Source organism: Nannobrachium achirus (assembly GCF_963921795.1).
Source record: "Nannobrachium achirus genome assembly, chromosome: 18".
NCBI lineage: Eukaryota > Metazoa > Chordata > Actinopteri > Myctophiformes > Myctophidae > Nannobrachium > Nannobrachium achirus.
The window spans coordinates 46,280,945-46,305,357 of record NC_137825.1 but is presented as its reverse complement, the minus strand read 5'-3'; the positions used below and the strand labels follow the sequence as shown (position 1 = coordinate 46,305,357).

The 24,413-nt window shown below is 42.5% G+C and overlaps 1 protein-coding gene across 1 annotated transcript in view; it reads left to right on the top strand.

The window, feature by feature from the left end:
• Nucleotides 1–658: 658 nt before the first annotated feature.
• LOC308303143 (HEAT repeat-containing protein 1-like) overlaps nucleotides 659–24,413 on the top strand; it is a gene marked incomplete at its 3' end in the record, with an annotated part of 45,624 nt that continues 21,869 nt past the window's right edge. The window contains exons 1-10 of the mRNA XM_080747466.1: nucleotides 659–713; nucleotides 2,324–2,485; nucleotides 4,390–4,606; nucleotides 6,646–6,787; nucleotides 7,690–7,791; nucleotides 11,575–11,715; nucleotides 18,228–18,439; nucleotides 20,157–20,287; nucleotides 20,855–20,951; nucleotides 23,454–23,555. Of these exons, the coding sequence (XP_080603592.1) occupies nucleotides 2,344–2,485; nucleotides 4,390–4,606; nucleotides 6,646–6,787; nucleotides 7,690–7,791; nucleotides 11,575–11,715; nucleotides 18,228–18,439; nucleotides 20,157–20,287; nucleotides 20,855–20,951; nucleotides 23,454–23,555 (1,286 nt within the window). The 5' untranslated portion in view covers nucleotides 659–713; nucleotides 2,324–2,343. The remainder of the gene's footprint in view (nucleotides 714–2,323; nucleotides 2,486–4,389; nucleotides 4,607–6,645; nucleotides 6,788–7,689; nucleotides 7,792–11,574; nucleotides 11,716–18,227; nucleotides 18,440–20,156; nucleotides 20,288–20,854; nucleotides 20,952–23,453; nucleotides 23,556–24,413) is intronic.

The window sequence follows — 24,413 nt, the reverse complement described above, 5'->3', positions numbered from 1 at the left end:
TTTGTTTGTGTCAGGTTTGTGTGTGTGTTTGTTTGGTCACTCTGCCGGGGTGATGTTCTTCGCCTATGTGAAGTGAGCAGGAATAGCGTTAGCAGCAATAAGACTTCCGGTGCCGATCTCTTCAGAATAAGAGTACCCCAAAAGCCATTGAAAAACGTTGAAAAACTAATAATTTTGCCATAATATGGACGTTAAAAAATGTAGATTGAGTATCTAAACGAACATACACAATGCAAATTAGGTTTCTGTGTAAAAAAAGAAAGGTTTTATTTAGGGTTTTTTTAACATAAAAACATGATAGATGGATAAATGCTGTTCACTGGAGTGCATAGCCTTTACAAATTGGACTCTGGAGAGCATGTTTTGGACACACACATGCACGCGTGCGGGTAGACCTCCTCTGCCACACCGACACCGCACTCTTCGCTAAGCAGGAGAGGTGTAAAATCAATTTCTGTTGGCTTTCCAGTGCAGCCACTCACTTTACTAGGTCACGCGATTTAATTAACATATTGAACTCCAATTTAAAATGGGTGAAAATAGGTGGGGATTTGGCGAATTTTTGCTTGTGAATAAAAAATGTGGCTGCACCGTGCTTTTATTGTTGAAAGCATAGCGTCCACATGACGTAGAATACGTGAGCCGGAAGTAGTGTCAACAACTGCATGTGTTTACGTCGCACGTGTGGCTGGAATCAAACCCACTGAAAACAGGTCAGAAACTTTACTTTATCCAATCCAAAACAGGTCTTTATGAAACTTACTGCTTTGATATTGATACATTGTTATGGTGTAAACTGTCACCGAGATGTTTTATTTAGTTATGAAACACCTTAGTAGTAGTAGTTTGACATTGAAGGACTCCTGCTATCTAAACTGCTAGTGCTTCCTTCCAGAGTGAAACAGTCTGAAGTAGTTCTCAAACTGTTTAACTTCAAAGACCCCCATAACTCCCAGGGAGGGTACTAGAGATGGAACCAAGTGGACCCATTTGGTTCCAATTATTTAAAAACCGTCCATTTAGAAGCACGATCGAGGAATGTTCAGGGTCCCTGGCTGGACCCCCTGTTCGTGAAAGTCTGTTCTAAGATCCACTGAGATCCTGGCCCGACAAGACTGGCCCGACAAGACTGAAGAAGTGCTGCTGGTTTCTGAAGAGCTCTGTTATCATTCATTATATAAATGTTTATAATTATTTATTGAGCAACTTGATCCTAACATGGTCATCAAATTATTAGTTGCAACTAAATACATGATTGTGGAAGGATGCGCAAATGTTAAGAATGGGCGGTTTATTACTAGTTTCTTGATGGCAAGGCACTACTGCATTCTGTTTAAGTGATTTTTACCTTGTTTATTATATGTCACTGGTCAAAAACTAACAGCATCTGCTAAATGCCTAAATTGTAAATTGCTGTTATTCAGAGCCACATTCTCTGGATTTTACTTCAACTCTGAGAGGCTACAAATGGAACCAAAATATACAAATTATCGACATATTTGACAACTCTATGCTTAAGGGGACTACCACTCATTTTCAGTCAAAGAGTACATCTTCATGATGTCACTGATCACATGACCCCACAATCAATGCTCCAGTTCTAGGCAACACAGAAGGGGGGGGGATTTTATTTCTTATGGTATGACATAGTTCAATGTTGAAAATGAGTGGTATTCCCCTTTAATTAATGACAATGATAGTGGAAATAGCTGATCTACAAGCTCACAACACATCACATTAATTTGCAACACATTGTGTAGATCTGCTATTTCCACTATTTTTCAACATGACAATTATGACTAAATAACTGCAATTATGTAAAATAATTATGATTAGACGAATAGGTGTTAATTGTGACAGGCCTACGTATGTACATGACATGGAATCTCCATTCTCACTAGAGATGCTCCGATTGTGATTTTTTGGGCCGATACCGAGCAAATGGAATCAGTATCTGCAGATACCGATATTCTGGATCACAGCGCCAAATCCATAAATTCTTCTATTTATTGTGTTACTGCAGCATCATTTATATATTTAATGATTCTTCTTACAAAACATTGACATTGTATATTAAGTATAAACATTAGGAGATTGCAGGCTGAGGTCCTTTAGTATCCAATTCAACTTGTAGGAGTTGAAGCTGAGGTTACATTCAGTCCCACAGATAAATATTGCGAAAATAGCTGATCTAGCTTGTAGATCGGCAAAGGTGATACCGTTCAAATTCAAAGCCGATCGAGGCATTATCGGCCGATCGCGATCACTCACCGATCAATCGGCACATCTCTAATTCTCACCCTGGTTGTGTTTTCTCTGACAGATTGACATCCAGTCACGACAATGACGTCTTTAGCTCACCAGCTGAGGAAGCTCGCCCTGCCCCAGAATGACCCCAACCTGTTGACCCGCAAGGAGGTGGCCTCCTTGCTGTTCGACCCTAAAGATGCCTCCACCATGGACAGGAGCACCTTCTATGCCCTCGGTGCGTGTGTGTCCCTGTCCCCTATTGGCAGTGGTTCTCAAACTTTTCAAGCCGCGACCCCAAAAATAATCATATTTTAACTGGGGACCCCCCCCACCCTGACTAGCACTAAGAGTTGAGGCATTACATTTTGTATAACACGGTTATTGTGAAAATAGCAGATCTACATGCTCACAACGCCTCGCAATGCGAGGCGTTGTGAGCATGTAGATCTGCTATTTTCACAATTTCTGCTTCTAATATTTGACAATTCAGCCAATGTTCATCCCCAAAATGACTTTGTTTCTATTGATTAGTCACGCCATGGAGACTTGAGTTCAATAATATTTTTGTTGTATTTGTCGCATTCCTAAGAGACAAAAACATGCATTATAGTAATAAATATACCCCCATTGATTCTGGCTGGGGACCCAAATGCATGGGCCTGGATGGGGACCCAAATAAGGCCCTGGATGGGGACCCAATTTTGCCTGACTGCGAGCGCCAGACATCTCACACTACGTTTCACTTCGGGATGAGAGTCTGAAATTGAGGGCAGACATTCTATTTCGGCGGGGGGGGGGGGGGGGGGGGGGGCTAAAGCCTATTGACGTCACACACACACACACACACACACGCGACGGCGACGTGGCGTGACATTGCATAAATACGTTATTTCTCATAACATATTATATGTCTGCATGTTTACGTTAGTGCAAAATGGTATTAAAACGTGAAGAAACGGCACTATTTCATAGTTTATTAAAATAATACGAGTCGAGTCTGACTCCGCCATGACAGTTTTCACGGACCAATCAGAGTCCACTAGACTCTCACGTGGGCAGAGGACACCAATCAGAGTCCACGAGCGAGTCTCACGTGAGCTCAAGAGCTCTGTTTGGAGGGGGCTGGGACCGGAGCAGCCACACCACGTGCCCCAAGCATACAACCCTGATTGGCCCATTCAATGCGCCCGCTCTTTGGGCGCTTTCGAAATAGATTAAAATGTGTGCAGCTTCAGTCCACACTACACACCACCCACCAGCAGGGGGTGGTGATGTGCGGACTGAAGTGTCAGGCTAGACCCAATTGCCTTTGGGTCAGAATCAATGGGGGTAAATGTAGTGTCATGGGCCAAGTAAATTTACCCCCATTGATTCTCACACAAATGCATTTGGGTCCCCATCCAGAATCAATGGGGGTACATTTACTATAATACATTTATTTGTCTTAGGAATGCGACAAATACAAAACAATATTATTGAACTCAAGTCTCCATGGTGTGACTATATACAATAGGGAAAAAAAGTCATTTTGCGGGTGAACTACTCCTTTAACCCTTTCAGTGCCCAGAATCACCACTAGAGGGTGCCCAATGGCCATAGAATCCACCATAGACATACGCTGTATATGCACAAGCCGTGCAGTCATGACGCGCCTGAACACTTTCCTTTGTGCATGAACAGGAACAGGATGATGTTAGCTTGAAGTTAGCTATTGGCTACCAAGCATTTTAGAAGCCCTATTTTTGGCGATTTAGCCGTGATTAAACCTTGCACAACTCATGGATATGCATGGAACAGAGAAAATGAGCTCTAAAGATCCTGGATTGCATTGGAGTGGATGGGAAATATCGGCGGCGCGACGCTCTCGCGGGCCGTGTAAACAGATGACGGCCGGCGGCCCGGCTCGAAAATTTGGCCCGGTGCTTAAAAAAAAAAAAAAGCCGAACTAGTTCGGGATCGGCACCCCGAACGTTAATAAGGTCCAAATAAAGCCGAACTAGTTCGGGATCGGCACAATAAGAGTTCATTTGTCATTTCAGTATAAAATAATCCCTCAAGAACCTAGAATCTAATCTTTCTTTTTCTCTGTCCCGGATCCTCCTTACCACACACCGTACCTCCCCCATCCCCCTGGCCCAGGTTGCAACGGGCTGGAGGCGCTCCTGGGGATCGAACCCAGGTTCCTGGAGTTCCAGGACACCCTGTTCAGCCCGTCGTCCGTGACCCTGGAGAGGAGCGTCCAGTCCAGAGAGGTCAACGCCAAGCTGGACGCCGGGATCTCGCTGTTCCTCTGCCGCCTGTCGCCCTACTTCCTGCTCAGACCCGCTCAGAAGTGCATCGAGTGGCTCATACACAGGTAGGAAAAGTACCCATGTTTTCTACTTAAAGGACAACTCCGCCCTAAATCACTTCTAGGCTCATTTTCCAACTTGTATTGATCCCAAAAGACTGTCCATGGGTTCTATTAGGCAGAAAAGCTCCTGTTGTCCAGTTTCCCCAGCAGCTCTCATAGCATAGAGTGGAGCATAAGCCTATCGCTTTTACACTGTTTGTTGTGTTCAAAAGTGATTTTCTTTTTCATGAATGTGTTACTAGTTGTCATTACAAACACATCCATGCCTTGGTTGTCCCACGAAAGCCACCACAATCTCAAAAATAATGTTTTGGGGTGAGCATTCGGCACAAGTGCCAATCAAAGTGTCTGTACTGGCCAATCACAGGGCATCTTTTCCGGGACTTGGCAAAACACATAAAAGCATAACATCTGTTTAGCAGAGTGTGATGGCTTGTGTGGGACAACAATGACATGGATGTGTTTGTAATGACAACTAGTACCACATTCATGAAAAATTAAAACACTTTTGACCAAAACAAATAGTGTAAAAGCGATAGGCTTATAGGCTCCAATCTAAGCTATGAGAGCTGCTGGGTTCTCATGGGGAAACTGGACAACAGGGGCATTTCTGCCTAATAGACCCCATGGACAGTCTTTTGGGATCAATATAAGTAGGAAAATTAGCCTAGAAGTGATTTAGAGCGGAGTTGTCCTTTAACCCATTTAGGCCTAGAATTATTGAATGCTTTCGGTGCCGCGCTGTGAGCTTGTATATCTGCTATTTTTGAAAAAGTCGTGAAAATGTGTGCAAATCTTTGAATATAATGTATTTTTTAAGCGAAAGTTTGTAACCTAAATTTTGCTTCTGGGGGGTCCCTGGAACTAAATATTTTGAGATGGGGGTCCGTGGACAAATACATATTATTTTGGGGGTCCTTCACATGAAAAGGTTTGAGAACCACTGTCTGACATAGTAGTCTCTCGAGAACAGACTAACAAAACATGTGCTCACCGCATCGTCGAAACAGTTTTCTATCTACCGATGTGCCCACTCGTCGGCATGTGATAGTCCATATGTTTACAATAAATAAATGTTTACTCAGACTTCTCCGAGACTCTTGTTTCCTCGTCGGAATGCCTCCGCCTTCAGAACTACAGAACGTAGGAATACTTCCGCCTACAAAAACGTCATGTCCTAGTATGAGCGAATAGCGACAGCGATCAACGTCGCGTGATATGTTCGGCCATTTTTATCCAACAAGGAAAGCGATGAGACTCGGAGAAGTTTGAGTAGACATTAACTTATTGGAAACATATGGACTCACACATGCCGACGAGTGGGCCCATCGGTAGATAGAAAACTGTTTTGACGATGCGGTGAGCACCTTATTGATTTGTACATGTTTTTAGCCGAAAATGGACATTAGGACTCACTTCAGCAAGAGCGTTCTGACTCCCCTTTATAACTCTTGTAAAGAGTAAACGTCCCAATATAAGCGACCTATACAAGAGTTATGATTTATGGCTATGTCAGCTCAGCTGTATGATAGGCTAAACAGGCACCCACAATTTAACAGCTAACTTGAAACAAAGGTGTTTGTTTGTGTAGCACTAGCAAGGGCCAAAATGTCTGCAGTGGTGATATCTTTGGGAAATTCCGATCATTTCCAAACGTAGATCGTCTCTAACAAAATCCAATCACTGTTCAATCCCACTATTTTCAAACAATCTCAAACAAGTATAAAGTTATAAAAAACCTTGAAACCTACGAAACCTTTGTGTTCCATTGTTTGTTGCCAAAAACACAATTAGGTCCTTGATTGCAATTATTTATTCATGACAATTAGGTCCTTGATTGCAATTATTTATTCATGACAATTAATCATCAAGTACAATGTCATGATTGTGACTGTCCTAGACTCAGATTGGCCATCTGCGAGGCTAAATGCTCAGCCCACTCATGCGACACCAAAATAAAAATGCAAAAAGGAGCTACAGTGGGCAAACCTGCTTTTAGTCATTTGCTTGACATCCCTAATTTGTCCACATGTTGGTTTCAGGTTCCACATCCAGCTGTACAACGTGGACAGCCTGCTGGCCTGTGCTCTGCCCTACCACGAGACCAAGGTGTTTGTCAGGGTGGTGCAGCTCCTCGACCTTAAAGAGCCCACCAACCGCTGGAACTGGCTGCAGTGTCTACAGGTGTGTGTGTGGAAAGGCTAATAACGTGAATAGAAAATCTAATAGCATCACATCTAAATAGAACAACTTGGATGCATAGATCGTACTGTAACTGCAGGCTCCATCACCGTGTTTGTCTGGCCTTCTTTTGATTCCATAATAGTAAACATTGCTTACTGTATATAGACATCTTAAACAGTGTTTTACGAATTATTGAATGCTTTAGCAATTGAAAAATAGCAGATATAAAAGCTCACAGCGCTGTGAGCTTGTAGAACTGCTATTTTTGAAAAAGTCGTGAAAATGTGTGGAAATCTTTGAATAGATGTATTTTTTAAAGCTAACGTTTGTAACTCAAATTTTGCTTCTGGAGGGTCCCTGGAAAAAATATTTTGAGATGGGGGTCCGTGGCCAAATACATATCATTTTGGGGTCCTTCACATGAAAAGGTTTGAGAACCACTGTCTGACACAGTAGTCTCTCAAGAACAGACTAACTGAGCTCCATTTAAGTGAAAAGGACCTTTTCTTTGACGATGGCTGGCCAGATTGCTGACATAGAAACATCGGTTTTTCAAAAAATCTTAGAAGGATTCAAAAGACACTTATAGAATCGGGTCAAAATTCAAATTTTCACGATAAAAAAAAAATAGCAGATCTACGAGCTCGCAGCGCGGCACTCGGTGCCGCGCTGTGAGCTTGTATATCTGCTATTTTTCAATAGTCAAAGCATAAAATAATGATACACAATAATGTGTACCCGTTCTAAATGGGTTAAAACAGAAAACATGTGAACAATAAGCTAACCAGTATAATGAATGATGTAGTCTTGGGATGACCTTTGGAAATCAGCTTCCGATTTGCTCAACATTTGGATGGAAACCTGTGAGTTTTTAAACGTTCCGCTGTGTTGTGTCTGTTCAGAAACCAGGCGTGCCTCTGGCCAAAGGGACTCTGATCACACACTGTCACAAGGACCTGGGCTTCCTGGACTTCATCTGCAGCATGGTGACCAACTCTGTCAAGGTACACTGTTAAGGTGCCTCCACACCGAAAATACTACAGGAGACTCTTTCTAACTGTTCACAGACAGCAAAGAACTGTAAAGAACTGCAAAAAACTAAGCACATTCTTTTCCAGCCGACTGCACGCCGACTGTAGTTACTGTACGCAGTTGTGCGCATGCGCACTGTGTTGCCAGGTCTGCTCGTTATAAGCGACTTTGATCCTGTTTTGTTATAATGTTGCTAGTTGTGGGTTACTTTTGTTTGGGCTTGTTTCTGAAGTGTAGTTGCTTATTTGGCCTTGCTTTCAGCATTCTTTTAGACAATAGCTAATTGTAATAGAGCTCAATAGGTGAAACTGGTCGTTTTGTTTTGGGCTTGTTTTCATAGACCTGGTCGCTTGTTTCACTCACAGAATCTGGCAACCGGACAGGGTTTTTTTCCTGCTCTGACCAAAACAACACTCAGAGCAGTATAGGAAATTGAGAGTTGAGATTGAGAATATGCTATTTAGTAAAAATGTGCGACGGGAAAATGTCTCTGGCTTATTTTGGCTTGGTTTTGCAGCAGTAGCAAACTAATGGTCCATTCTACAACTCCCCAAATCCTACCACTTCCCCAACATACAGTAACTGCTTACACAGCTTTTAGGTTCATCATATTTTTGTTATCATCTTTCATTTTTAAATCACTCCTGGATTAGCCTCGGAAACCCTGGCTTATTTTGGCGATTGGAAGACAAATAAGCCTGTAGTAAGGGGAACAAAATCTGCTAAGTAAATCGTTACCAAGAAATGTCTTCACCAATGTGTTTCTAAAGGTGTGTAATAATATGTAGGGGAAACCTCATGAAAAAAATGATTTGTGTTTGTGTCCCATTAATTTACTATACAGGAAAGAAATACAAAAAATAAATATGCTTTAAGTAGCATGTGAGGGTTCAAACTAGGGGTTTTTCATAATGTTTTTCATGATACATTGCATGAAAAACATTGTGTGGGCTACAAATGGCCCTTACAAAACGGTGAAAAGTGATGATTCATCACTAAACCATCGTTTTGTGAATCCGTTTTTAGCCCAAGGAATGTTTTTCATGCAAAACAAATGCTTGCAATGGATTCAGAATCATGAAAAAAAAAACTAGTTTGACCCCTCACATGCTACTTAAAGCATATTTATTTTATTTATACTTTCCTGTATAGTAAATTAATGGGACACAAACACAAATCAGTTTTTTTATGAGGTTTCCCCCGAGAGTTGAATTTCAACCTTTTAGTACATATTATTACACACCTTTAGAAACACATTGGTGAAGAAATGTCTTGGTAACGATTTACTTCGCAGATTGGTCAAATATCTTATAAAATCCCTTTACTACTGGGCAAGCCCCCCTATAACTGTGCTGGTTCATGACATTTGAATTGTATGAATAAATGTAGCCGTTCAGATATCTTATTTTACATCAGTGTTGTTCATGTGTACTGGTTTGTTTAGGCTTATCCATTATAATTATAAAATCGTTATGATTTATCACTCGTTTTCCACCGCGGATCACTTCCTCATTTACTCAAAGCGGACAGCAGCAGGAGTCATGTCCCCCTCCGTGTCATTTCGAGACGCCGGAGGACCCAGCGAGATCCGCCGGGCAGCATAGAATGTGCCCCGTTAGGTTAGACTACTCCTGGATTCATGTCTTAGGCCATGGCTATACGGAGCTGGATTTTTCATATATCCCGTTTTTTTAGATATCCACACAGAAAAATATCTAGGTCCACACGAGCAATATATTTAGGTCTAAAATAATCTGACTGCACTCTCCACCTGTGTCTAGATCCAGTGAATCGTTTTTTTTTTTTTTTTTCAATGTCTTCACTTATTTATCCGGTTTAAAAAATATCCAGCTTCGCGGCCGAAATATCCAGCTTCATGTAGGGCTGTCTTCGACACAGGATTTATGAAGTCGATTCGAGTCGCGGGGGTTAATCCGACGCGTCGACGAATCGTTTTATAGTCTACTTTGTGTAAAAAAAAGAGAAAAAAAAGTGTTGCTTTAAACCACGTCAACATAATAGAATAATACATTAAGAGATGAATTGAATACACAGTGTTTTCGGTGATATCGGTGCGCGAGCACAAATGTTATCTGCATAGCAGTGTACAACCATAGAGTTATAACACACCGTTAAAACAAATCTCCGCTGTTTCAACTCTGCCCCGTCTCTCGGCAGCGTGCAGTAGATGAGACATTCGCGAACGATTCCGCTCTCTTGAACGGCTCTTTTAAATGAACGATGGGATCCAGTCCGCAGTCGCGGGACACAGAGCACTGACAGAGTAATGAGTCAGTGTCGAGAACGGATTCATTTCAGAAACGGATCATAAAAAGGGGGAGGCACAGCTCCCGTTAGAGCTAAAAGTCTGGGTTTCCGAGGCTACGTTAGAGCCAGCAGTGTGGACATGTCATGGACGCAAACACAGCGAAACACAATCATTCATCATGGATTACAACATTGGAACAATTCAGAAGCACTTTAATTAGAAAATGTAACTTGTAGCCTACACTTGTGTATGTTAATTTGACTTTAGAAGATTGTTTACTACTTCGTGGACGCGCGTTTGTGCTGTGGCAGGTTATTTAGTATGGGATTTTGACAGCGTGCTTCCCTCCTCTTAACGGAACACTGTCCCGGCTCTGAATGTTTTAACGAAGCGGCGGTCTGAACCGTTCTGGCCGTTCCGTCTCACTTTCAACCCGACGCTGGTGCGAGACAATAAATAACTGTTCGTGTTCGCCAATTGCTACTTCTCATTGGAAGTACATGACACCACACCAGTCCAGCAGTGCACCGCAGTACTGGCAGTAGTAGGCTAACTGGTGGTATAAAAAAATATATATTTTCGCTTCGACTCAAACAATTGGCGTCGATTCCCGGGGCTTAAAACGACGCGTCGATTCGTCGATTTTTAGAAGACACCCCTAGCTTCATGTGGCTGCAAGCTCCAACAGTCTAGCTTCAGAAATATCCAGCTCCGTGTAGCCATGGCCTTAATGATCCAGTTTACATGATGGATATTTCACTGATTTGTTAACCACTTTCGATGCATTGGAAAAAGTAAACAGATATATCACTTTTTATCCCACGATTTTGTAACGCAAACCCACAGACATGTGGAGAACATGCAAACTCCACACAGAAAGGCCCTTTATAGTGCTTTTCAAAGTCGCTTTAAAAATATACATGATCAGTGTACATCAGGGTTCCCCAATTAGTTTTCCCCAAGGGCCGATTTATGTCTAGGGTACCAAGCCGAGGGCCACAACATTGCAGGGGGCGGCGGTGGCGTTCCTGCTACTCCAGCAACAGTTCAGATATCGTCGTTGTCGGGTGAAAATCTTGTATGTCCAAAACCGTTAGTTTTGCATTTATCATCTTAAAAATGATTTAAACTAGTGAAAACAGCCGATCTACAACCACACAACGCCTCGCGGTGCGAGGCGTTGTGTGCTTGTAGATCTGCTGTTTTCACTACTTTTGTGCAACGGCCTTGTATGATGAAGCAGGGCTTTACTTTGCGAAAGAACGTACAAATGTGGAGATACGAGGTTTCCACCCGACAGTGACGATATACTAGTGTTGTTGCTGCTCTTATAGACAGACCGTAGCCCCCAGCGGGCCGCAAATGGCCTGTGGGTCGCCTATTGGGGAACCCTGGTGTACATGATTGTTTTATATTGGGAGTTCTACCAGAGTGATCGTACAAGGCCTCTCTTTTCCAACTAAAACAATCCTTTGTGTGTGTCCAGGCGTATGCGGGTACCTCTGGTAACTGCTCTCAGCTCAGCGTCATGTTCTCCTTCTACGCCTCCACCGTGGTTCTGGCACTGGACACCGTGGAGAGAGTCACTGACAACATCATAGCCAAGCTGCTGCCTTACATACAGAAGGTAACAGAGTTACTCTTACATCCAGAGTTTCTTCCTAATTAGATTTCACAAAGGTATCTTTTCCAGAATGCTATATATTTTTTTTTTTTTGTTTGGGGATAGGGATGGGACGATAAGCAATATTATCGTTTATCGTGATAAAAAAAACACTCACAATAATCTTATCGTGGATATTTCATTTATCGTGATATCGTCCTCCGTCATGCACTGGGATCAATTCACCTTTCATTTGCTGAGCTGCATATCCGGTACCACTTAAACTATCCATAATTGGTAAAAGGTACTTATAATACACGTACTTGATACAGTCTTTTTTTTTATCAAATATCTTTGCCAAAAATAGCAGATCTACAAGCTCACAACACGTCACAACGCAAATGTTCCACCCCAGGATAATGGATTATCACGATAATATCGCAAATCACGATTTATTTTGTGACAATAATCGTGATATGAATGTTTCATATCGTCCCATCCCTATTTGGGGATAATACAGCATGAGTTTCAGTAGTTATGACAACATCATCTTTCATGTTGTTTTCCATAAGCACTGTCACAAATGCAACAAGTGATTAGCTTGTTGTTCTGCCCCAGGGCCTCTAGGGGGCGATATTGGACTGTATTCTAGCCAGCCACTTAGCTCCTCTAGGGGGCGTTTGTGTACCTGAGTATAAATACCCTGCTGTGTTGAAAACTGTCAGTCTACCTTGAGCCTCAGAGCTGGCAGCAGCAGAACTGTCCTCTCCTACTCTTCTCACACAGGACCTTGAGAGTCGTGAGACTGTAAGATTATGTTTATTATTTTCATAGAATGTGTGTACTGTGCAAACTAAAGACATGACTGTTCATTTATTATTTAAAGAGATGGAAAATGTGTATGCTTGTGTGAAGCAGCAGTGTTTACCAATGTTTGTTGACACCATCCTAAGTTTTACTTACCTGTTCATATATTACCAATTGCTGTAGTGGGAAATATGTTTCTATTATTGTGCAACATGCTAAAAGAGTACAATGTATCATTTCTGTTTGTTTGGTCATACTGGTTTCAGTCTGGCCTGCTGGAGATGGCACACCTGTTATGGATCATTCTAATTAGTGCAGTAGTGATTGATCTCAATTGTAACCTATTTGACATGCCTTTTGACTGCCTTTGTGTTGAGATGATGTGAAAAGATAGGTCCAATGATTGAAACCCAATTATTTCTTTTTGATTGCAGTTTTACAAAATAAGAACACTTTGTGCCAATGAAGAAGGTGGTCTGTCCCTTTATTGGAGCTGTTCCTGTAAGCTATCTGTGAAGTCACATAAATGGGCGTGTGATTAAACAGAATAGTAAAAAGTCTCCCTTCAACGAGGTCACTTCCAGAGGACCAGGAGAAGTTCTACACAGCAGCACAAGACATCAAAGCCTGTAAGGTATCCGGCACAACATGGATCCAAAACAAAATCCACAACAAGAAGATAAGCGCAACATGGATCAAAAACATTATGCACAACCACCAGATGAGACATTAGAGACACGGTCTAAGGTTTCTGCACACTCCAACAGATCCAACACATCTAATGTAAGTGCAGCTGCCACAAAGGCACGTGCCAAAGTTCTTGCTGCCCGTGCCAAACTAACTTTTGCTAAAAAAGAAGCCGACCTACTCAAGCAACAAGCTCAGTTGCAAGCAGACATGCATGTTCTCGAGGCAGAGAAGGAAGCTACTGCAGCATTGGCAGAAGCTGAATTCTTGGAAGGAGCTGTAGAGGAGGAAAGAGCAGGTTCATTCCATGAACTAAATATTACAACACAACCCTCTGTTGAACGCACTAGGGAATATGTGCAGCAACTTTCTCTAGAAGACAACCCCTCACACACTGTCCATGTGCAGCAACAGTCACCAGAAGTTAACCCTTCACACACTGTCCATGTGCAACAACAGTCAACAGAGGTTAACCCTTCACGCACCAACCCTAAGCAGACAGAACCTACCTCAACTCAGGTGCCACACTCAACTACACATTACAACATAGAAGATGATTGTGATGACGGTGAACTGAGTTATCATACCTTTAGCACCGCATCAATGGAGGTTAGACCTCTTCAACAACAAACACGCAGCATGCCCTCCTCTCATCCATTTACAGGAGCAAAACAGTCCTTGCATCCAACCACGAGAGCAGTACCCAGTAGAGGTGTCAGCTTTGACTGGGTGAATCATGATGCACACGGTGCATACAATCAGCAAGGTTACTCCTCTGTGCCTCATCGATCACAGTCTTACAGTACACCAAGTCATAACCCTCAACATGGGTACTCCTCTAAGCCTCAGCAGTCGCAGCTTTACAGTACACCAAGTCATAACCCTCAACAAGCGTACTCCTCTAGGCCCCAGCAGTCTCAATCTTACAGTACGCCAGATCATAGCCGAGTCAGCCGACCGGCTGAAGCAGATGCATCTGACCTAGCAAAATACTTGCTGCGCCGTGAGATGGTCAGCTCTGGCCTTCTACTTTTCGATGACCAGCCAGAGAATTTCTGGTCTTGGAAGGAGTCATACCTATGTGCAACCAACGAACTAAACCTAACAGCCAGAGAACATCTTGATCTAATGACCAAGTGGCTAGGCCCACAATCATCGGTGCATGCCAAAAGAATTCGGTCATTGCATGTCCACAATGCTGAAACTGGACTACTCCTTCTGTGGCAAAGGCTTGAAGAATCTTATGGAGCACCGGAGATCGTAGAAAGTGCACTCATGAAGAAGTTGGAAAACTTTCCAAAAATCGCAAATAGAGACAATCACAGCTTACGAGAGCTGGGAGACTTACTCCTTGAAATTGAAGCCGCCAAATGCAGTGGCTACCTCCAAGGCCTGACTTATCTAGACAACTCAAGAGGGGTCAGCCCGATAGCTGAAAAACTACCGTATAATTTGCAGGAACGGTGGATAATGTATGGCTCTAAATACAAGAGAGATTACTTTGTCACCTACCCACCATTCTCTGAGTTTGTCAGATTTGTCTGTGAACAAGCGAAAATACGAAACGACCCCAGTTTCGCTACTTTAGCTTCAGGCAGTGCCAGCAGTTGCAAACCAGAGAAACCTGCAAACCAAGGATACAGACCTGCCGTGGCGGTACGGAAGACAGATGTGGAATCAGAGTCAGAAGTGAATCCTGCTCTACAATCAGATTCTCAAGAGAGTCAACCAAAGAACGCAACAGATGATCCAGGCAAAGAGTGTCCTCTTCATCACCTGCCACATCCTCTCAGAAATTGTCGAACCTTCAGAAACAAACCGTTGGATGAACGCAAGGCCTATCTTAAAGACAACAACATATGCTTCAAATGTTGCTCATCGACTCAACATTGCGCAAAAGACTGTGATTGGACAATAAATTGTCGCGAATGCAACAGCGAAAGACACCTGTCTGCTTTACATCCTGGACCAGCCACAGTAAAGGTGACAAACATAGCCCTGCAGGAAGATCAAGGCGGGGAGCAAAGTAATAATTCAGAGGATGAAGTGTCATCCGTCACAAATAAATGTACCGAAGTGTGTGGTGCAGAAACTACAGCGAGATCGTGCTCGAAGATATCTTTGGCAAAAGTGTACCCAGCTGGGCACAGAGAAAAGGCCATCAAAGTATACATAGTATTGGATGAACAAAGTAACAGATCTTTGGCAAAGAAGGAGTTCTTTGACATCTTCAACACTGGAGTCGAGTCTCTTCCATACACCCTAAAGACCTGTTCAGGCATCGTTGAGACAGCAGGTAGAAGGGCACGAAATTACATTGTGGAATCACTTGATGGCAAGACACACGTTCAACTGCCAACCCTGATTGAATGTGACAGCATACCTGATGACAGGTCCGAAATCCCGTCTCCAGAAATCACAAGTTACTATACTTACCTCAAACCTCTTGCAAACCAAATTCCCCCCGTTGATCCTGACGCAAACATCCTGCTATTGCTTGGAAGAGATGTCCTTGAAGTCCACAAGGTTAGACAGCAGTACAATGGACCTCACAACTTGCCATTTGCACAACGTCTCGACTTAGGTTGGGTTGTTGTGGGAGAAGTCTGTTTACAAGGAGCTCACAAGACTGCTACAGTCAATGTCCACAAAACAACCATACGCAGTAATGTCCATCCAGCTGATCTTGATCCTTCCCCCAGACACCTTCTCATTAAAGAGAACTACAAGGACTCCGACACTTTCAATGAGATGGGCAACCTCAGGACCGAGGTGTTCAAACAAACTCCAGAAATTCAACAAGCAAACAAAGTTGACACTGAACTTGCCCTGCAAACAAAAACCACTGTCCTCAAATGCGTACAGCAAGAGCGTTTAAAGGAAGACAAAGAGATCATGACGTTAAGTCCACTAATGAAACTAAACCCCATCCCTGATAAGGACTCTTTGCCCAGAGTTGGGGGCCGTTTGAACCGCAAAGTCTTGGTCATGAACCGCCGGCCATTAGTAACTGTCTCAAAAGACCCAGGCATGTCAGCAGTGCTGACCCCTGCAATGATCGTGAATCAAAAGGCTGTAAACTTACCTGCACCTTCAGGAGACTCCAACACCAAAGACCTTTACTCAAAACAGTGGAGCCAAGTACAAGGTCTCACAAATGCCCTTTGGAAGCGCAAAAAGAAATGGCAGAGCAATAAACCCAACCTTCAAGTGGGAGATGCAATCCTGCTCAAAGACTCCCTGACAGAGAGGAGTGAATGGCCACATGGAGTGGTTTCTGAGACAATACCAAGCAAGGACAACGGAGTGCGAAAGGTCAAGGTCAAATGGAAGACTCCAAAGAACTTTTATTGCTTTTCGCAAAGGGAAATGGTTAATGGCATAATCATCATTATACCAGGCGGGGAGTGTTCTGCCCCAGGGCCTCTAGGGGGCGATATTGGACTGTATTCTAGCCAGCCACTTAGCTCCTCTAGGGGGCGTTTGTGTACCTGAGTATAAATACCCTGCTGTGTTGAAAACTGTCAGTCTACCTTGAGCCTCAGAGCTGGCAGCAGCAGAACTGTCCTCTCCTACTCTTCTCACACAGGACCTTGAGAGTCGTGAGACTGTAAGATTATGTTTATTATTTTCATAGAATGTGTGTACTGTGCAAACTAAAGACATGACTGTTCATTTATTATTTAAAGAGATGGAAAATGTGTATGCTTGTGTGAAGCAGCAGTGTTTACCAATGTTTGTTGACACCATCCTAAGTTTTACTTACCTGTTCATATATTACCAATTGCTGTAGTGGGAAATATGTTTCTATTATTGTGCAACATGCTAAAAGAGTACAATGTATCATTTCTGTTTGTTTGGTCATACTGGTTTCAGTCTGGCCTGCTGGAGATGGCACACCTGTTATGGATCATTCTAATTAGTGCAGTAGTGATTGATCTCAATTGTAACCTATTTGACATGCCTTTTGACTGCCTTTGTGTTGAGATGATGTGAAAAGATAGGTCCAATGATTGAAACCCAATTATTTCTTTTTGATTGCAGTTTTACAAAATAAGAACACTTTGTGCCAATGAAGAAGGTGGTCTGTCCCTTTATTGGAGCTGTTCCTGTAAGCTATCTGTGAAGTCACATAAATGGGCGTGTGATTAAACAGAATACTTGTAGAAGTTCTTTTTTTGGGCAAGCAACACCATCATACTATGTCTTAAAACTAGTTTTAATTTCTTTTTAAAGAATAAAATGTTATTTGGACCATTCCTTATACTATGTCTTAAAACTAGTTTTAATTTCTTTTTAAAGAATAAAATGTTATTTGGACCATTCCTTATACTATGTCTTAAAACTAGTTTTAATTTCTTTTTAAAGAATAAAATGTTATTTGGACCATTCCTTATTGTAGCGTGTTAACATTATTTGACTTAACACAAATTGCATAGCTTGTAGTTGGTCTCCCTGCTATTCTTTAAGAAATGAAGATTCTGTGGTCAGGTAGGACACCTACTGGTTGATAAGGGGTACTGCAGGTGTAGTACCCCTTACCCCGTACTCTTACTTCTACTTCACTACGGCTCGGATCAAAATATTGTACTTTTACTCCACTACGATTATTTGAAACTTTTAGTTACTAGTTACTATGCAGATATAAATGATTATATTATAAAACATACATTAATGCACTTTAACCCTATTCTATATCTTGGCTATTTGAAAATAGCAGATCTACAACCTCACAACGTGTTGTGAGCTTGCAGATCGGCTATTTTCAAACATTCTGTACTTTTAGTTTTGGTACTTTAAGTACATTTTGATGCCAATACTTTCGAACTTTTACTCAAGTACGTTAGACTTTTACTTCTATATATATTATGTTATATTATTAGGTTACGTTTAGGTGTATCTCTGTCCCTTCGACTTAAGTTTCGTCACCTCCGTGCAGCCAATCACAAGCTTACGCTGCCTTAACCCTGTTGCTTTTTGGATACACTCTTACTGAAAGACCTGCAAAGAACACTCTCCCGCTCTCGTCCACCTCGTTCCAGGGCCTGTCGTCCTCCCTGACCGACCACAAGGCCGCCACCTACATGCTGGTCTGCCAGCTGGCGGTGAAGGTGGTGCTGGAGCCCGGCCTGGTGGACACCCTGGCCCTGCAGCTGTGCAAGGCCCTGCTCAGAGAGCCCGTCCTGGGGAGGGAGGGCCTGGGCTGCCTCATCGTCCTGCTGCAGAACCAGAAGGAGGGCGCCGTCGGACCCAAGTGAGTACCGCGCAGTAGGGCATTCACGAATAGTGATTTTTAGTGTTCAAATTATTCGACCTCAAAGTATTCGAACAGTCAAATATTCGACAGGACTGGCCAAACTGTCAAATATTAAGTAAGCAAGAGGCGAACATTGTGAAAATAGCCGATCTACATGCTCGAGGCGTTGTGAGCATGTAGATCTGCTGTTTTCACAATATTTATCTGTGGAACCGAGTCACATTAAATGTAATACCTACAATTCCAAGTGCTTGTCAGGGTGGGGGTCCCAGTTCAAATATGTTTATTTTGGGGGTCACGGCCTAAAAAAGGTTTGACAACCCTAGAGCATTAACAAATTCATCCACCAGGGGCATTGACGACTCATTCTTATGACTTCCTATCTAGCCAAGCTTTATAAACTATATCTTTTTTGAAAGAGAAAACAATAAAAAAATAAAAGTAAGCAAATATTCGACTTCGGTGAACAATGTCGAATAGTGACTTTGATATTCGAATATTCAAATATTTGGTGAATGCCCTACAGGGGTTGACACTAAGGTCTCAGAGGCACTTGCCCATCGGGCAAGTACAGGTCATGTTCTACTTGCCCGAAGGTAATGCCCACTTGCCCGAAAAGTAAATCGTCCTTTATAAAATGATAGGTACGATTTTAATTACTGCTCAATTTAACACTTATTTCTTTACTTTCTGGGCCTGTGCGATAAAATGTCATACCTCAATACCTCCAAATCCAAATACCAAATACTTTAGCTATGATATGTCTATGGGTTCACACTTGTTATTTTTTATTTTTTAAATGTAGCAACAGTAAAAACAGCACATTATAGGTAAATAGTGCTCTTATTTTACATTCCACAGACCAGAAGACACAGCGCACTGGCCACGTTCAGGTGTTTAGACAGATATCTCATGTTTATAGACATTTGTGTCCCCTCTCAAATGAGCACTTGCCCTGTCGGGCAACCTGAAAGCCAACTTCACCTGCCCTGACGTTTTATTTACCTGCCGGGGGCAGGTGGGCAAGCCTTAGTGTCAATGCCTGATAGGGCAGGGGTCTTCAACGTTTTCAGGCCAAGGACCCCTTGGTTGAGAGAGAGATGAAGCAGGGACCCCCACAACCTTCTCATAGATTCCATTGTTTGACAACGCGATCATCAGTGTATTTTGGATTCATGTCAATTTGTGTTTTCAGATATTTAACCACTTGAACCGTCACTACTTAATAAACTAGACCTTTCGCTTAGTCTGCTCTTTTTCCCCTCTACACGAAACCTCTTTGCCTGAAAATAGCCGATCTACAAGCTCACAATGCCTCGCGCTGCAAATTGTAGGTCGGCTATTTTCGGGCAAAGTGGTTTTAATATAAAAAAGAATAAAACGTTTTCTATCACTCAAAGATTTGGAGGACCCCCTATAGTAACTCTAAAGACCCTCTAGGGGTCCCGGACCCCCTGTTGAAGGCCCCTGGCGTAAGGATAGCGCGGGAGGATAATGTTGTTATTGTTTTATTGCGTAGGTCGCAAGTTTAGTATGTGAACGGTCACAGCTTGTCCGTATGTATGTGTCTGTCCGCTGTAGATGCTGTAGATCTGCTATTTTTCTCTAGTTAAAGCATAAAAGAATGGTCAAAGTGTCAAAACTAACGCGACACAAATATGTTCGTGGTCTAAATGGGTTTACGTTCATGTTTGTGTGTTGCGGCACGTCTCAGGGCCTTCCACCGCCTGTCCTCCATGTCCTCCCTTGTGGACACCCTGCAGAGCATGGCAGCGGTCCATGACGTCAGTCCCCTGCTCCGCTACATGGTCCCCCACCTGGTCCACCACGTCCTCACCACCACCGGTAAGAGACAGTAATAGCTTATGAACAGATGTAGTGCTACACAACTCCACAGAGAGGGCGCTGTTTTTTTTTCTTTAGTTTTCTTCCCTTTTCTTTGGCGATGGCTAGCCAAATTGGTAGTGCAGTAGTAGGGCTGTCATAATTATTACATAATCGTCTAATCGCAATTATTTGACATAATCGCGATTATTTTTCATAATCGTCATAATCGTTTCCATGTTGAAAAATATTCATATATATTTCTTTTAAATTTTAAAGTAAAAAATCGTGGAAATAGCCGATCTACAAGCTCACAACGTGTCGCATCGCTATTTCCACTATCAATGTTCTTTTTTAACTATAAAGTTGTCAAATATGTCAGTAATTTCTTTGTATATTTAGATTATGTGTCATGTCTACCATGTGAACTTCAAAGCCTACAAGCCAAACAGAAATGTAATTGTCAACGACAAAAACACAATTAAATCGCTGGACTAATGGAACGTCGGATTATGGAAATGTCCTGGTTCAATAATGAACTGATGAATGAAATGAATGATTCCTATTCCTGCTGTTTTTGTTTCCCAGATGAGACGGAGTCTGAATCGTCCAGTCCTTGTCGCATGTTTGAATCCCTCCTGCAGGCTGTTCCACTGACCAAAGACCTGGACAACACCGTGGCCAGGTGAACACACGTCAATAGATTAACTAACCATTTTAATCCTGGCATCCCACTTTTAGGTATGTCAGTATAGGCCAGTGGTTCTCAACCTGTGGGTCGGGACCCAAATTATTTTGAGGGGTTCCCAGATGATTAACCTAATGTGTGACATTGTTTTCTCACTCAACTGTAAACAAACCAACATAAAGTGCAAGTGTATAGAGCAGCGCTACTCAACCTGCGGCCCGCGGGCCGCATGCGGCCCTTTCCGCATGTCTGTGCGGCCCGTCATGATCTAATAAAAATATACATTTTCTATCGAGTGAACGAATTGACGGCTGAAATCATGATGTATCGTTCGCTGAGTGTCTGGATCGGTAAACTCCACGGCTGTATCGTTTTCTTCATGTAGTATTTCATTCTATCCTATGTTTCCGAGGCACATTGAATGCACCATCTCAGCCCCTCCCCAAAAGCCAATCTTTAACGCGAGTCGCCACAGGCACAGCACTCGGACATTCATTCTGCAGGCAGGCAGACAGTGCAGAAGTGCACACAGACGAACTAGCAAAGCACTGAATGCAGCAGCAGCCGCACAGGTTAAAAATGCAAGATTAGCAGTACAGTAATTAGCGCTGATTGTTGTCACAGAGTAGCACAGGCTGAGTGTAATCAATGGCCGTTTCTTGGCGAATCTCCGACGGTATTGATTGAGATCGTTTTGTTAAAGAAAGCTTCTGCGCTATATCTGCACACACAAAACAACAATGTTGCTGGGTGTTGTAAGACTACTGCTTGTGTTTAAAACAAATTATTTTTCACTGTTTTACAACTTTCCTGTTGAGCAATGGTGCAACTCTCTCTCTTTCTCTGCTGCTGTTCTGTTCTGGGAAAGAAGCCTAATTTATACTTAGCAGTACAAGGGTGTCGCACCTAAAATAGGAGACCTACAAGCTCACAACGCGTCGTGGATGTGACGCGCTGTGAGCTTGTAGGTCTATGTTTTTAAAACATTTTTGGCTAAAATGGCATAATCTTGGATATTATTATAATATAATATAATAAACCAGGGAGTTGTTTTTCAAGGACCCCTTAGCTGAGAGAGAGATAAAGCAGGGACCCTCACTGTAGGCTAGGTATTATAGCCTACTGTAGGCTATTATATAAAACTGTATCACACAAATATTTGACAGCCCCCCCTGTAATAACCTGAGGATTGGGCTCCCTAACCCCCAGTTGAAGACATGTACTAATAATGATATAGGCCTACTATATGATTAGTAATCAAACAATTCTACAATAGCAGCAGTTGGGTTGTTAGACCCAAAATGTGAAATTTGTACGTTCTTTCGCAAATCATACAAGGCCGTCGCACAAACGTAGTGAAAACAGCAGATCTACAAGCACACAACGCCTCGCGGTGCGAGGCGTTGTGTGCTTGTAGATCGTCTGTTTTCACTAGTTTAAAACATTTTTTAAATGATAATTGCAAAACGAATGGTTTTGGTCATACAAGATTTTCACCCTACAACAACGGTATCTGAACTGTCGCAAGTCGCTGGAGTAGCGGGAACGCCACCGCCGCCCCCTGCAATGTTGTGGCCCTCAGCTTGGTACCCTAGACATAAATCGGCCCTTGGGGAAAACTAATTGGGGAACCCTGCTATAGACACTATGGGTAGTTGGGCATAGAATTCAAAAGAATTGACGCACACAATGCACTGTGAAGAGCTGTGTCAGGTTATCACATCAATTCACAGTTACAATTTAGACATTTAGCTAGCGAGGTGTCTGCTTGTCTTGAACACCCTCTCCAGAGCAACAAGATAACGTTTTAGAGATGCGACGTTCGCGAATGAATCTAATCTTTTGAACGGCTCTTTGAAGTGAACAATGGGATCCGGTTCGCGGAGTAGGGAGCCAGTTCATTTGGCTCGCGGCGCGGTGATGAGCGGTGCGACGCGGCCATGCGCGGTGGCGATGTGCAGCTATCTAGGAAGCAAATTAAGACACAGCTTGATTTGATCATAGCTTAGTCAATTATTAAGCGATTTCTATAATTAAAACGTCTCCATATTATATTGCTTGGGAAGTCCACTTCCATGACAAATGTATTATATCCCTGTAAATATTTAAATGTTCGCTGTTTTAAAATACCGTAGCCGATGTACAAGCTCACATGCCCACCCACATTGTGCCAGGCCTAGCCAGTTGGTAAATCCTGGCTATATACGCCGCTAGGGAGGAGCGAGTTCATTGTTGCCTGCTTGTTTTTTTTTTGGTGTTGCATGAATAACATTAGTCAAGGTAGCTTAATTTACACACACACACACACACGTTTAATAAAAAGGGTAAATACAAAATTGTGATCTCAACTGTCAGCAGAGGAATGTGGTGCCAGATCGTGCCACCTTGTGGATTCATATTTCAACGAATGCTTCTTAAAAATATATAAATATGCATTGAGCCAAAAGAGCCATAAATTGCATCTCTATTACGTTTTTCTTTTTTTCTTTTTCCTTCTAGATTACTGCTAGAGGAGTACATGGCTCAGGGCCAGCGCTCTCCCGAATCGATCCCAGCTCTCAACCAGCGTCTCCTGCCTCTCATGCGTCTCTTTGAGTCCAAGTAAGTACTGATCTTTTGCATTCTTATTAAATTTTTTTCAGCCAGGTGGGCTGATGTTGCTGTTTTTTTCCCTTCGAATGAAATGAAATGTATGTACTGTATGTGTCGGTGTTAATTTGTATTTTCTAGCAGTGGTTCTCAAGCTGTGGGTCGGGGTCCCCAGATGATTAGCTTAATGTGCAACACTGTTTTCTCACTCAACAGTAAACAAACCAACATAACGTGTATAGAGGGTATCTGCACATTTCTAAAGTGACAATTTAAGGACTTTTTAATGACAAACTGAAATGACAAATTAAACATTGGCCAACTTATCAAATATTAGAGGCAGAAATTGTGAAAATAGCAGATCTACATGCTCACAGCGCCTCGCGTTGTGAGGTGTTGTGAGCATGTAGATCGGCTATTTTCACACCAGAATCAACTCTTAGTGCTTGTCAGGGTGGGGGGGTCCCCAGTTAAAATATGATTATTTTGGGGGGTCTTGGCCTGAAAAGGTTGGGAACCACTGCTGTAAAGGAAGTATTCGCACATCCACTTAATTCAGATGCAGGTGCTTTGAACAGTGAAAACTGAAGCCGTCATGAAAAAAAATTTCACGAACAAAAAATCCCACACTCTGCTCTTGCTCAGCAGCTCTTTTTTATTTAAATTGACAGACGTTTCGGTCCTCCTGGACCTTCATCAGAGTGTCTTACCATTTACTGTAGGTTAGTCATAGTCTTTTGAATAAGATTTTGTTAAGTTTTAGTCTTGTTTCAGTCGACTAAATCTACAGTCTCTGTCGTCACAAATGTATTTTGGCAGGCCTTGATGGCGTTGTATTGGCTGATTTTTACATTTGGTTGTAGTGTTCAT